At 32.8% G+C, this 15,519-nt stretch overlaps 1 protein-coding gene across 1 annotated transcript; it reads left to right on the top strand.

Moving 5' to 3' along the window:
- The first annotated feature begins 10,597 nt into the window (after window positions 1-10,597).
- LOC8271534 (F-box/kelch-repeat protein At1g55270) lies at window positions 10,598-15,250 on the top strand. The gene is made up of 2 exons (XM_002527015.4): window positions 10,598-11,325; window positions 13,406-15,250. The coding sequence occupies exons 1-2, from the start codon at window positions 11,263-11,265 to the stop codon at window positions 14,654-14,656; spliced, it is 1,314 nt and encodes a 437-aa protein (XP_002527061.1). The 5' UTR covers window positions 10,598-11,262; the 3' UTR covers window positions 14,657-15,250.
- The last annotated feature ends 269 nt before the right edge of the window (window positions 15,251-15,519 follow it).

A 15,519-nucleotide genomic window follows, 5' to 3' on the forward strand; every position in this document is an offset into this window, starting at 1 on the left:
CCATTGCTGAGCTCCTGATAGCTGGATTTTCTGGCCAGTTAAAAGGATGGTGGGATTATCATCTCACTCAAGCACAGCAACTCCAAATCCTAGGTGCTATCCAAACCACAGTAGAAGGAACTCCCATTCTAGATGAAATAGGAAATCCGATTGAGGATGCAGTGTCAACTCTAATCCTCACTATTTCCTTACATTTCATAGGAGACCCTTCTCTGCTTAAAGACAAAAATGCCGAGCTCCTTAGCAACCTTACTTGTAAGAAGCTTAGCAACTTCCAAAGTTACAAAGACACTTTCCTAACCAGAGTCATGCTTAGGGAAGATTCTAGCCAGCCTTTCTGGAAAGAAAAGTTCTTAGCCGGTTTACCTAAGATTTTAGGTGAAAGAGTTAGGAATACCATAAGAGAAGCCCATAGCGGTCAAATCCCTTATGATTTCTACACTTATGGTGAGTTAGTTAGTCTAACCCAGAAAGAAGGTTTAAAGATTTGTCATGACCTTAAGCTTCAAAGACAGCTCAAATGGGAGATGAAAAAGACTAGGCAGGAACTAGGTAGTTTCTGTAACCAGTTTGAGTACAACCCAATAGAGCCCGTGTCTAGTTGCAAAGGGAAATGCAAAGTTGATTCTTACTCAAAGTCTTTCAAAAAGAAGCGATTTTCCAAATATAGAAAGCCTTCTAAAAGCAAGGAGAATTTCTATAAAAAGCCATCTTCTTCCAAATTTCATTCTAAATTTCCAAAGAAAGATTCTAAAAAAGATTTTTCAAAAATTACATGCTTTAAATGTGGTAAGAAAGGCCATACTTCGAAGTATTGTAAGTTTTCCAAAAGACTGCTTGAGCTTCAAATAGAAGAAGAAGTTTTGCAAAAGATTTCTGCTCTTCTAGTTGATTCATCTGAATCAGAGTTCTCAAACAGTGAGGAAGAATTTCAAATTGATGAAATCAAAACCTCAACTGATTGTTCTGAGACAGATTCAGAAAGCTCTTCAAAGAACATTAATATGCTCACTAGGCAACAAGAAGCTCTTCTTGAGGCTGTAAAGCATATTAGTGATCCTCTTATTCAAAAGCAGGTTTTAAAAGAAATTTTAAAAACTGAATCTCTGGTTCCTTCTTCTAGTAAGAATACTTATAATCTTACTATGATTTTAGACAAAGGGAAGAAGTTGAAAAACCCTCTTCCTACTGTTCAGGAACTCCAGAAGGAGATTAAAACCATCAAAACAGAACTCAAAGAGTTGAAAGAAAAACAACAAAATGATTCTGTTTTGCTTCAAAGCATGATCCTCAAACAGAATAGTGATTCTGATTCTGATGAGGAAAATGATTTTCAAAACCTTGAAGTTTCTGAAAATGTTCCTGAAAACTTTATCAATGTTTTAAAAGAAATTACTTCAAGAAAATATTTGATTCAAATAAAGCTTGTTTTTCCTGGTGATTTCCAGATAAAAACCATCGCGTTGTTTGATACAGGAGCAGACCTCAATTATATCAACTGCGAACTGGTTCCTAAAAGGTTTCATCAAGAAACCAAAGAAAGGCTAACTTCAGCCAATTCTTCAAAGATTAAGATTGCTGGTAAAACTGAAGCCGCAATTCTTAATAATAACATTGCATTAAAGAATGTTTTTATTCTTACAAAGGATCTTCAGCAAACTGTTATCTTAGGGACTCCGTTTATCAATTTGATAACTCCCTTTAAAGTGACAACTGCTGGAATCATTTTCAAAGCTAAAGATTCAAAGATTATTTTTCCTTTTCTAGAAAAACCAAAAAAGAGAAATTTGAATCTTATCAAAGCACATTCCATTTACAATTTTGAAATCAATGCTTTGATCAAAGGTAAACAAACCCATCTTTCTCATCTTCAACAAGATGTGGGTTTGAAGAAAATCCTAGATCAACTGCAAAATGATTTTGTTCAAAGAAAAATTTCTGATTTTCAAATGAAGATTGAGAATGAACTCTGTTCTGATCTTCCAAATGCTTTTTGGAATCGAAAGCAACATATGGTAGATTTGCCATATGAAAACGATTTTTCAGATAAGCAAATCCCTACTAAAGCCAGACCCATTCAGATGAATGAGTCTTTAGAAAGCCATTGCAGGATTAGAGATTAAAGATCTTGAGTCTAAGGGTTTAATTACAAAGTCTAGATCACCTTGGTCTTGTGCGACTTTCTATGTCAATAAGAATAGCGAAATAGAAAGAGAAACTCCTAGGCTAGTGATCAACTATAAACCCCTGAACAAAGCTCTTAAGTGGATTAGGTATCCTATTCCAAATAAGAAAGATCTTTTACAAAACTGCATTCGCATTCATCTTTTCAAAGTTTGACATGAAATCGGGATTTTGGCAAATCCAGGATTGATCCAAAGATCGTTACAAAACGGCATTTACAAATTCCATTCGGTCAATATGAGTGGAATGTCATGCCTTTTGGATTAAAAAATGCCCTTCCGAATTTCGGGAAAATCATGAATGACATTTTTAATCCATTTTCAAAGTTCTGCATTGTCTACATAGATGATGTTTTAATCTTTTCAAATTCCATTGAACAGCATTTTAAACACCTAGAAACGTTTTTCTATGTTGTTAAGAAAAATGGTTTAGTGGTTTCAAAGTCTAAGATATCTCTTTTTCAAACGAAAATTAGATTTCTTGGTCATTACATCTCTCGGGGTACAATTACTCCAATTGAGAGATCCCTTGCATTCACTTCAAAGTTTCCAGATAAAATTTTGGAAAAACCCGACGAAGATTTCTTGGTAGTTTAAATTATGTCATGGATTTTTATCCTAATTTAAACTGTCTTGCAAAGCCTCTGCATGATAGGCTAAGGAAAAACCCTCCTCCTTGGTCTGATCAGCATACAAAGATTGTCCAAAGCATTAAAAAACAAGTTTTAGAAATTCCTTGCCTGCATCTAGCTGATCCTTCTGCATTTAAGATTGTAGAAACGGATGCATCAGAGTTAGGATATGGTGGGATTCTAAAGCAAGTTCAAAATTCCAAAGAATGTATTGTCCAGTTTACTTCTGCTCACTGGAATGATACCCAAAAGAATTATTCTACTATCAAAAAGGAAATCCTTTCGATAGTTCTCTGTATTTCTAAATTTCAAAGCGATCTTTTAAATCAAAAATTTCTTTTAAGGATTGATTGCAAGTCTGCAAAAGAAGTTTTACAAAAAGATGTCCAAAATATAGCTTCAAAACAGTTTACTTTGTTGGCAAGCTATCTTATCTGTTTTTGATTTTGAGATTGAATTTATTCGAGGAGAATCAAATTCTATTCCTGACTTTCTAACCAGAGAGTTCTTACAAAAACAGGAGTGATACAAAATGCCAAGAAAGTCAAAATCCAAAGAAGAAAAGTCCACTAGGCCACTTCCAAAGCCCCAAATCCAAAGCCCGTTGAAGGAAGTTCTCCCTTTAACTTCAAAGCCCATCGGGACTTGGGTGAGATAATCCAAGAAGAAATTAATCAACCGGATCCAGTTCAACAACAAATGGATCCCTTCAAAGCCGATCAAGCCAAACAAATTCAGGAATGGCTTGCCCAGCAAGACCCTGAATTCATTCAAAGAGTAGAAGAATACAAAAGACAAATGGTTCAATCCCTGTCTGAACCATCTACAAAGCAAATTATTCCAAAGCTAGAAGCAATTCCAAAGTCGTCATCTTCCTCCACAAAGGGTAAAGGTATATTATCTATCCCTTTTCAAAATACCGAGATAGAGATTTTCCCTCCAAATCTATCTCAAAACTCAAATAGTCTTTCAAAGCCAAACTCTCAGGAGATTGTTTTGACGCAATCAAAACGTTTTAAATCAAATGAGTATTTGGAAAAACCTATTTTTCAAAATGTTTTAACCATTGAGGAAGGATTCTGCACAGAAAGCCCCTCAAAACTAGTTTCAAAGATTTTCCCTCCAGGTTGGTTTTTTAAACCCTGGAATATTTCAAAGCCTCGGGCTTATTACCAGTCAATCCTTGAGGTTCTTGGTTCGTACCAAATTCAAGCATTTCAAAAAAGACAAAGCCCATAAAGTATTCAACATGCACAATCCAAAGAATCCTTCACCCGTCTGATTGGGGTATGGATTTACACTCTCTTCGTTCCTTCCCTACTTCTCTAAAAAGAACCTACCCTTCAAATCTTAACACATCTTTCTCCTATTGGGATTACCGAAGCCCTGGTTCAATACCTTTCTTATCCAAAACGAAGGAAGAAGCCACTCCTGGCTATTCTACTTCGACACCAATATCCAAACCTCCAAAATCCCTTACTGGTTTAAACAGTGGTGGAATTACTACGGTAATGCCCCTGAGACTCTTATTCCCGAAGTCTTACCCCTGTTCAACCTATTCAAAACAAATTACAAACCAAATTCCATGGAAAAGCGTTTTCCCCCGCTTCTCCTTTTCTGTTCAAATTTCTTTTTACCCTGGGTATGTGTATGGTACTTTCACTTCAATCTGCTTCCAGATGGTGAGATTACACTTATCCGTCGATTCAAAGTAAAATGGTGGGATAAATTCAACCACCAAGACAAACTGTCCTTAAAAGCCGTTCAAAACTTCTTGACCAAACATAGCTTCTTGCCTCCTCCTAAAGAACAAACAACGTTCTTGGCACAAAAGTCTTTTCTCCTCTGCTTTGTTATGTTAATGCAATTTGGTTGTTATTTTCATAGTTGTCTTTACTAGCAAGAATTACTTGTCTACGTTAATTCTCAATTGTTTTTCATTACTAGTTTATTAAATTAACAATAAAAAATACCATAGACTAAAATATTTTCTATAAAAAATTTATATATTATGGTTCAAATTGTATTAAAAGTGAAATAAATTTCCATTGGGTGTATAGGCCCCATAAAGGGAAAATTATTTGCTGTACTCGGGTCCACCTTGCAACGTGGACCTGGGGCACTTTGCACGTGTGAACTTTTAATTAGGAAAAAAGAGATTGTTTTGCATGTCCTACTTATGTATCTAATATAACTCCTTTTTCTTAGCTGAAGAACTCTCAGCTCCGCCTCTCTCTTTTCTGTTTTCTTTTTTTCTTAGCTGATTTAGGTTTTCAATTTTTTATTTGAAAGTTCTTTCATTGATCTTGTTAAACACTAGATGGATGAAGAAACCGATAATGGAGTACAAACGCAATTATCTAATGAAGTTTCAACGTATGAATCTTAATTAGTAATTATTGATCTTTATTCTGATTCAGGTAAAATTCATTTTGTGTTTTTTTCTTTATTCTTTTTTCAAAATTTTGAGTAAAACTAAGATCTACATCGCATATAATTGGCTGTTGATCCTTCATGCTTTTTTTACGATTTCTTTTTATAGTTGACAATGGTAAACATATTTCTGTAGTTGATTTGTTGGGAATTTCTGTAAAATCTCCTGATGAAGCTTATGATCTATATAATGACTATGCTTTTAGAACGGGTTTCAGCATAAGAAAAGGTAAAGTTAGATATAAAAGAGATGTGTAACAATAACAAATAAAAAGTTTTTGTGCTCAAAGGCTGGAGTGAAGAGTAAGAATGAGAATGAGAGTAAGTTCTATTCTGGTTGTGAAGCTTGCATACGTTTTGATATTGATGTTGATAGAGTTTGGACTGTAACAGAATACCAAACTCAACATAATCATGAACTATGTCCAGAAGGTAACAAACATCTTTTGCGCGCACATTGTAGGATGACAAAGAATCGTGTTTCTTTTCTTCAAGAATTTATCAAAAGTGGAATTTCTATAGCTAATGCAATTAGATTATCAAAAAGACAATCATGGCGTTCATCATTAATTGGTTTTACAAGTAGAGACGCTTATAACATTTTAGCATCTGAAAGAAATAAAAATTTGCATGGGAAAGATTGAAATGAATTGATTGAGATTTTCAAAAGAAGAAAATAAGTTGTAGAAGACTTCTTTTTATGACTTTGAAGTTGATTAGGATGCAAGACTTTGTAGTTTTTTTTTTTTTGAGAGAGATGCTAAGATGAAACAAGATTATAAGCTATTTGGGGATTTTTTTATTGCATGATACGACTTATCATACTAATAGATATGATATGATTTTCGGTCGTTTGTTGTTATAAATCAGTATTGCGATAATGTTATATTTGGATGTGGTTTCTTAATGAATGAAAGTATAGAGTTTTTTATATGGTTTTTTAGTACATATGATATTCATCCGCAAACAATAATGACTGATCAATATGTTGCAAGGAACATTGGAATTACTCGTGTTTTTCCTAACTCTAGGCATTGCCTTTGTATACGGCATATATGTGAGAATTCAAAGAAGTACATAAAGTTTTTAAGAAGTCAACAAGGATTTTTAGATCATTTCAATTATTTGATGAAGTATAATGATATAGAGGCAGAATTTGAGTTTCATCGGACCATGTATTATTTTTATTTTTATGTTAAATATAATTTTTGTTTTTAATGAACTTTGAAGTATATTATAATGAATGTTTTACTGTTAGTTAATAAATATCTACACTTATTAGTTTTGTCAAAATGAATATTTATACTTATTAATTTTATCGAAATGAACATCTATACTTATTAATCTGTAAAATTTCCTGATGAAGCTTATGATCTATATAATCACTATGTCATTTCAATATTTTAACTTTCGATATAATCTAATGGACACTTCAACTTGTATTCTTTATGAATTTAAACACTTTTTGATATGTTGATACATCTAATATGTCAATGTGTATTTTTTTAGGAATTTTAAAATTATTTAAAAAATAGAGTTCGAATCTATTAAAGTAAATTAAAAATTAAAAATTAAAAATATTTAAAAGATTATAAAAAGAGAGTTCATACGTTTATTAGATTAAATTAAAAGTTAAAATATCCAACTACCCAAATTATCAAAGTTTAAATGATAAAAGCACATGGCATTTGCCTAATTTTTATACAAATTCATATATAAATTTTCTTTTGGAAAAGAGAAGTTCAACTATTTGAAAATGGAATGATATGTTTTCATTAAATTTTCTAATTAATTTCTTTATTTTTGACCATTTTCTATCACAATTAAGAGGGGATACTCAATTAAAAGAATTAAAATTTAGATGGAATTTAAAAGTGAGAGTTTATTCAATAGTAACCTTAAAAGACTCTATATAAGCCATGGGATATTTAATTCTGATTTTTAATGACTTTAAATTTTTTTATCGAAATTATGAGGTATTTGATTTGTGGGCGGTGGTTTTTGGTACACTTAGCAACTACGATACTGCAATATTATTTAATCTAATATGAAAATGCTAACCAATCACAAAGATTAGTGCGGAGATGGGAATCGCCACTTGAATAATTCTCCGAGACCCTTTTACTAAGGGAGCTTTGCCACATTCAAAGACGGATCCGAAAATCAACTTCCTTATTTATGTATCCTTATTTTTAATTTTATTGTTTAGCAGGCTATTCCTTGTAAACTTAATAGTTATATTCTTACAAGCAACCATTACAACATATGAGATCTACCTAGGTCTAGTCCATTTTATTTAACCCCAATCTCCATTTAAATTGTTAGCCTAAATTAACTATTTAATTATATACAGAGGCCCATCTAGTTTAGCCTAATTATAAATTAATTAATTGTTAGACCTTTTAACCTAAATAGACTATCTTTTTTACATACCAAGACCTAATTGAATGATTTTATTCAAAGCGAGCCTATTAATTAATTAAAAGCATGGCAAAAGCATACTAAGTCTATATGGATTTTAATTTAAGCCAAATGTACCATCTTATTAACCTAATGGACTACCATTTTCATACCAATGTCTAGTTTTAAAGTCTAATGTCTAATGTCTAATGTCTATATGTCTAGTTTTATTTAGAAGTCAGATACCCAGTTATCTGGCATTCGTCCAAAATAAAGCCAAGAATAAAAGTAAAAAATTAAATCTAACTATTACAACCCTCCTACAACTAAAAAAATCAAAGGAAAAACAACTAAACTGAGTCACAAAGTATAGAAACTGCCAAAAAAGGAACAAAATTTGGAATTAGGTCAAGTTTTGGTGTGCAGTCGATTGGCCTTGGTCACTCAGCTTATTAGCTCTAGGGCTTAGTCTCAATGAGTTTGCTCTATTCTTCAATCCCCCTCGCCCACAAGCCAAAATACATGCACAAAAGACAAGAAAATCAATTAATTCATATAATAAAACGAAATAAAAATATAAAATTCAATTAAATAGAATCAAGACACATAAAAAGATCAAATATAAAAAAAAAAGACACTTCACATGGCAAATCCTTAATTTGAATAATATAACCCTAAAAAACAGATCAAATCACATAATCATATGCAATATCATAAAGATCTAAATCTAACATGTAACCCTAATCATTTAATTCATTAGATTCAAAAATCAATATATAACATGTTATCAGATTCCAAACCCAACACAGATCATGTTATCAGATTCCAAAATCCACCATACTTAATCATGGCAAAAACATGTTAATCCATTGGTAACCCTAGATTTAATCACACAAATCATATAAAGCATTCGAGACCGATCCTAATTATATTTCTAAAATTACAAAATCAAAGAGAAAAGAGAAGATGATACCGATGATGTAGGCTTTTGGAACCCTCAGCTTGTTAATCTATTGTGTTGATCCTTGAGTCTCTAGAGATGATGAGGAGGTAGAATCATGATTGAATATGAATCCATCCCTTTTAAGGTTGAATTACGTGTTTGATGGGTGAAAAAGGTTACTGTCATTCTAAAATGGGTTTCCTAATTTGAGCTCTTTCTTCATTAACTATTTCTATCGATTGTCAAAAACTCTCTACTTGATAATAGTTGTAGTTAATCGATGTAGCTATAGGTTGCTAAGAATTGCTAACCTTAGACATAGGATATAACATTATATATATAGCCGTAGAGTTTAGGAAACCTTAGATAGATAATATTAAATATTAAAGAAAAATAAAATCCTTTAATTTATTGAATGTTCAGTTAAATGGATATCCAAAATAAATTTCATTTAAATTCAAATATTTATTGATAATATCTTATAAAAGGTATTTTTGGCTTTTTAAATCAGAAAATACATAAAATGACATCAAAAATTGAAAAATAGGTCAATCAGGATTGTGTAAAGCCAATTGGCTCTATGCTGTGCCGAGCGGCTCTGTGAATAGCCGATTGGCTCAAGGGCCAAAAAGTTTCGAATTATCTTGTGATTTAGTCCTTGAACTATTAAAAATTGCCATTTCACCCATCAAGCCTAAATTTTTCTATCAATTGGGTCCATATTGATTTTAAAAAAGTATTTTTGATCCAATTACTCACAATTCTAACCGGAATCGCTCATCCTCAACCTTTCTAAACTTGAGAAAGGGAGTGACTTTCATCATCGGATTTTTCATAATTTTTTCAATATCTAAATTCAGAAAATTGGTGCTGATACAATTATAACTTTTATAAAGCCTATAAAAGTAAGTTAGTATTTAAAAAGTCATTGACTTTTATAGACATGAACTTTGATACACTTTTAAGGACTTTTTATGCATTATTATGAAAAAAAAATTCTCAAGAATCCTCTTTCATTTCTCCTCAAAATTTCAATAAACTTTTCTTTTCTGAAAACTCATCTTTTTTTTTTTTCAAATTCTCCTGCATTATTGTCTTTATTTCTTTTTATTATATTCTCCATTTTATAAAAATAAGAGATTGGATGAAAATGAAAAGCTAAAGATTGTTGACTAATATTATTTTTTTATACTCATAAATAAGAAAATTAATTAAAGTTTTTAATTTAATTTTAAGAGGGGTTCTCATAAAAATATGAATTTCAAATGAAGAATCTAGTGAGTTTTAAAAAATTTTGAGTAAACAATCTACTATAGACTTCTAAATTTTATTAGAAAGAACATTTGAATATAATTATTTTTATTAATAAGCGTGATTGTGTTAATTTAAAAATCTATCAAATAATCAGTAAGCGTGATTGTTGTTAATAAATAGGTAATGAACCAAATATAGCGAGTTTGATATAAATTGTGATATAACAATTTCTTTTTAAAAAAGATTACTGTCTTGACAAAAACTAGTATTCACGGTGGGTAAAAAATTTAAAAATGGATCTAAATTTAACATAATAATGAAATAAAAGTCTATTATTTGTGTATAAAGTTGCAAATAGCATTATGTAAAATAATATTCAAAATAAATGCATAAAAATAGAAAAAAAAGAAAATAGTAAAAGTAGAATGATTAATTTTATTATTAAATAATTACACAATAATCTATAAAATCAATAAAATCTATTAATATCTATAAATATATTTTAAAATAAAATTTACTAAAATTATTTATAAATTTATGAACTCTGCAAAAGTTATTAAAATTTATAATCTATTTAAAAATAGTTCACTTAAAAAAAATTTATAAAAATCTTAATTTAATACACAGTCCCAGATATTAAAAAATGTAAAGTATATTTTTCTTTTTTATTTTCTTTAAACAAAATGAACAGTATCTAAAAACACTGTAAAGTGTCTTTGTGCACTACCCGTAGCTTGCAGGCAAGCTCAAACAAAGGTCTTGATTGAAAGGTGTTTGATTCTTACATTAGATCCTAATTCTTGAATACTCTTTCTTGGTCACCCTTACTCTATTCTGCCTTCTTCCTTTTGCCCTTTAAGATGGGGTTTTGACCCAAGGCCACAAAAATGAAGTAAACATTAATAACAAAGAAAGACCCCACTAATCCCCTTTGTCTTCTTTGTATTAAAAGAGTTTAAATTGAAAAATCTCAACACATCAATCTTACAACTACTTAAGTACTTAAACACCCAAAAAGAAGAAATACTTAAAATTTCTTACAAGAAAAAATCAACTCCAAAATTTAATAAGAAAGAAACTATACATTAAAGAAGTTGTTGAAGCACCCATGGTCCAGCTGTTTATCTAAGAGATAGAAAGAGAAGCTTTCACGTTTTGTAGCTCTAAGTAGCAAAGAACTCATTTCTTTCTTTCTTTTATGAAGTGTTATGGTTCTTTCTTTCTTTGTTTTACATTTTGTAGAGATTAAAAAACGACAATACCAACAACGGAAGGGCCGTGGGATTTTGTTTTGACTATTGATTCTTTTTCAATTTGGTGATTCTCGATCTGGGATTTTCAAGAAACACCTCTTTCTCATTTCTCTAATTTTTTTTTTTTTTTTTTGTCTTTCTCTATGAATCTCTTCTGCTAAGAGATGGAACAACGACAACGCCAATCATCACATGCTCCAAGGGGGTTTAGAGTTCAAGCTCCACTAGTAAGTTCTCTTGATCTTTAATGGGTTTTTCTTGGATTGGTCCTTTTTGTGTCTGCTCAAGTTTTAGATTTTTTTCTTTCACCCAGTTGTTGAATTTGGTTATAAATGTGGGTTCTTCTTGAGAACTTCGGGTTGTTTCTTTAACTGCTTGCATTTTCGTTGTTGGTTTTTACATTTATGTTCTTTTGATAGAATGGCTAGTTGATTATGCAATTTGGAGTTATATTTGGGAGTTTGAATTGTATATGAGTTCTTGAGAATTGATTGGATTTTGGGTTACTTACATTTATTTGGTATTGCTGAGTTAGGTTTTGTTTCTGTTGCTCTCTTGCAGATAATTAAATAAAAAGGCTGCAATTAAGACAATGTTCTTAACATATTAGGGATGTTGTTAGTTTTGAGACAATGTCTTTCTTCCTTGTTTCTCTAGATGCCATTGTATGATTTTCAGAAAATGAGGGGCTTCTTTTTAATGAGGAGACTTATGATTGAATAAGAATGTGAACGAATTTGCTTTTGTAACTCCTGAGTTTACTTCTTTCTTTTCTTTTGAAATCCCTGAGTTTACTTCTTTCTTTTCTTTTGAAATTCCTGAGTTTACTTCTTAAGTTTTAGTGTTTCTCTCTAATTTATAAGTCCACGAGCTTCGTATATGTTGTTTCTGTGGAAATATCACTGTTGTTTTGTTTCTCAAATTCTTTTATATCAGTAAGTTTTAAATTAACATTTTTGCAAGCAGCAATAGATTGAAAATGCAATTTGTGAGTGTTTGCAGGAACGTTAGCATCTAAATTGTGGAATATGATGAAGCATCATCATAGGGTTTCTTATGCATGTATATTCATATTCAGTGTGGATCTAATTATATGCATTTTTTAAGCTCCTTGTAATATTTTGGGCGCGGCATAGTGAAGCTGTAGATTATGCTTATTTAAGTCTTTGTGGTTCCTCTTTGGATCATTCCTTCATTGTATTTGGTTTAGGGTGACATCTAAACTAAAATTTAGGGCTGATGAATCTTTTCTCTATACTTCCTTCCATTTCATCCTAGGTTTGCCTCTCACTTTCTTATCTCACACTGCAATGCGATCAACCTTTCATAATGATGCATCTTTTGTACTATGATCTACACAGCCAAACTAATTCAATCTCCGTTTTCTCAACTTAACATGGTGCCAGTTTGACCTTCCTACCAATGTATTCATTGTTTATCCTGTCAGTCTTTGTATTTCTGCAAATCCATCTTAGCTTCCTTAACTTTCTGAATAATCTTGTGTGCTTGTTGTCTTTTCACAGCCCAAAACTTGTTGCTATACATCATAATCGGCCATACTATGTAACTGAAAGCCAGAGATATCTAAAGGACACAAAAAGCAATGTTTTTCTCTGATACCATCTAATTTGGTCTGAAACTTTGTTAGGTTGAGAACATATGTAAATTTTTAATTACTTTCTTTTAAGCCTTGTTTCACGTTTTAGTTTCTGATGTCCAAAACTATCATCTCTGGCTGTTATCCAGCCTCATTGTTGAGTATAAACATTTCTCTGATTTATTTTTTTTCTACTGTTCCATTTGGAGGAGGATTGCTTGCTCATTATTTTTATTTTTGGTTCGCTCTAATAAACTCTTCTCTACTCATGAAAATTTTAAAAAAGTTGTTGTCAAATCTTTTTCATTACTGAGGTAAGTATATGATATTTGTAGTGTTACCTCTGCGTCCATCTTTTGTTTCCTGCAAAATCTAGTCTTCTGCTTTATGTAATAATTACATTCCTTATCAATGTCAGTAGTTATTTTTCTGTCAAACTTCAGAATGCTAATGAGGATGGATCTACATAGGTAATTGTTTTCTATGCATTTTACAACCAAATGGCATTGGAGTGATTACTGGATTATTTGCTCATCAATTAAAGCCCAACATATTATTATCGAAATGACTACTGGCTATTAGTTTCATATCCTTTTTGATTGACATCTCAACCTTGTTTATATAAGCAATAAATAATGATATAAGTTTTTGATAACTATCGTATAACTGCAACTTTTCATGCATCCTAACAGCATTAAGTGATGTTGCAGGTTGATTCTGTATCATGTTATTGCAAAGTAGATTCCGGATTAAAAACAGTCGCCGAGGCAAGGAAATTTGTCCCTGGATCAAAACTTTGCATCCAGCCTGACATCAATCCTAATGCACACAAGAGTAAAAACTTGCGGAGAGAGAGGACCAGAGTGCAGCCACCCCTCCTACCCGGCCTTCCAGATGATCTTGCTATTGCATGTCTCATTCGAGTTCCCCGAGCTGAACATCGAAAACTCCGCTTGGTTTGTAAACGATGGTACCGGCTCTTGGCTGGAAATTTTTTCTATTCTCTTAGGAAAAGTCTTGGAATGGCAGAGGAGTGGGTTTATGTCATCAAGCGAGACCGCGATGGAAAGATCTCATGGAATGCTTTTGATCCTATCTATCAGCTCTGGCAGCCACTTCCACCAGTTCCCCGGGAATATTCTGAGGCCCTTGGTTTTGGCTGTGCTGTTTTAAGTGGATGCCACCTATATTTATTTGGCGGGAAGGATCCACTCAGGGGGTCCATGAGACGGGTCATTTTCTATAGCGCCCGGACAAATAAATGGCATAGGGCACCAGACATGCTTCGAAAACGTCATTTCTTTGGTTCTTGTGTTATAAATAATTGCCTATATGTTGCTGGTGGAGAGTGTGAAGGAATTCAAAGGACTCTTCGGTCAGCTGAAGTTTATGATCCTAACAAGAATAGGTGGAGCTTTATTTCAGATATGAGCACAGCTATGGTCCCTTTTATTGGTGTAGTTTATGATGGCAAGTGGTTTCTGAAAGGTCTTGGGTCCCACCGTGAGGTCTTGAGTGAAGCCTATGATCCTGAAACTAATAGTTGGACACCAATCAGTGACGGGATGGTTGGTGGTTGGCGCAATCCTAGCATCTCTTTAAATGGGCAGCTCTATGCTTTGGATTGCCGGGATGGCTGCAAACTCAGGGTTTATGATGGGGCCACAGATTCTTGGAACAAGTTTATAGATAGTAAGCTGCATCTTGGGAACTCTCATGCTTTGGAGGCTGCTGCTCTGGTTCCCCTGAATGGGAAGCTGTGCATCGTGCGCAACAACATGAGCATCAGTCTGGTTGATGTTTCCAGTCCTGAAAAACACGTAGAGACTAACCCTCACCTTTGGGAGAATATAGCTGGGAGGGGTCATTTCAGGACACTCGTCACAAATTTATGGTCAAGTATTGCTGGCCGAGGTGGTCTGAAAAGTCACATTGTCCATTGCCAGGTGCTTCAAGCATGAGAACCAGAATCATTTTGCTTTTGCTGCTTATAGAAATTACTGCCTTCTTGTTGATTCGTCATGATAGATCACGGTTCTTCGAAGGCAGTGTCTTCCCAAACCAAAGGCTACATCTACTCTGCTAATGTTCTTCTGTTTATATTTTTTGCTGGTATCGAGTCAACGGTAGTCTGCTTTGGGACTGGGGATTCATGGACACGTAACATATTGTGAAATTTGAAGAATTGGAATGATGATTTGCTTGTGAATGCATTTAAAAGTTCAAGGAAGATGTATGGAGGGTATCTTTGGTGATGTTTGCATTGCAACAGGAAGCAGTGATACCATTCCTGTTATGCTGGCAACTACTAGGTGAGGAAAACTCGGAGTGATTTTTTGGGTAATAGATAAGGTAATTTCGTCACATCTATGAACAGAGAGCAGATGCTTGTAAATCTTGTTATTTGGCATAGGGGCCATGTCTCTTTTGTTGTGGGATCTTTTTCTTGGTAGTATGTAATCTTTGATATGCTTTGCATATGTAAATGGGGTTATTTTAAAATGAGTCAATGTATACTTAGATTACATCTCAATTCAGATCTTTTATTCAGACCACTGCTTCCAGAAACAGTTGTCAGTATTTATATATTTTGCAGTTTGAATAGTGCTTTCAGGAAAGCAAGCACAAATCATCTCTGATCCTTATTTATCAACAGGTCCAATACCAACACACTGCAATTTGCAATAACATCTATAATAAGTTTTGATGCATAAATATATATCTCAAGCCCCTCGTGCAATCATCTCCTTGTAACGCTTAATTGACTCCTGGTGCTGAATCTTCAGCTGATTATGGAAGTTCTTGATGAAAACATCTGCTAGTA

This window comes from Ricinus communis, chromosome 9 (assembly GCF_019578655.1).
Source record: "Ricinus communis isolate WT05 ecotype wild-type chromosome 9, ASM1957865v1, whole genome shotgun sequence".
In the NCBI taxonomy this organism is placed as follows: Eukaryota; Viridiplantae; Streptophyta; class Magnoliopsida; order Malpighiales; family Euphorbiaceae; genus Ricinus; species Ricinus communis.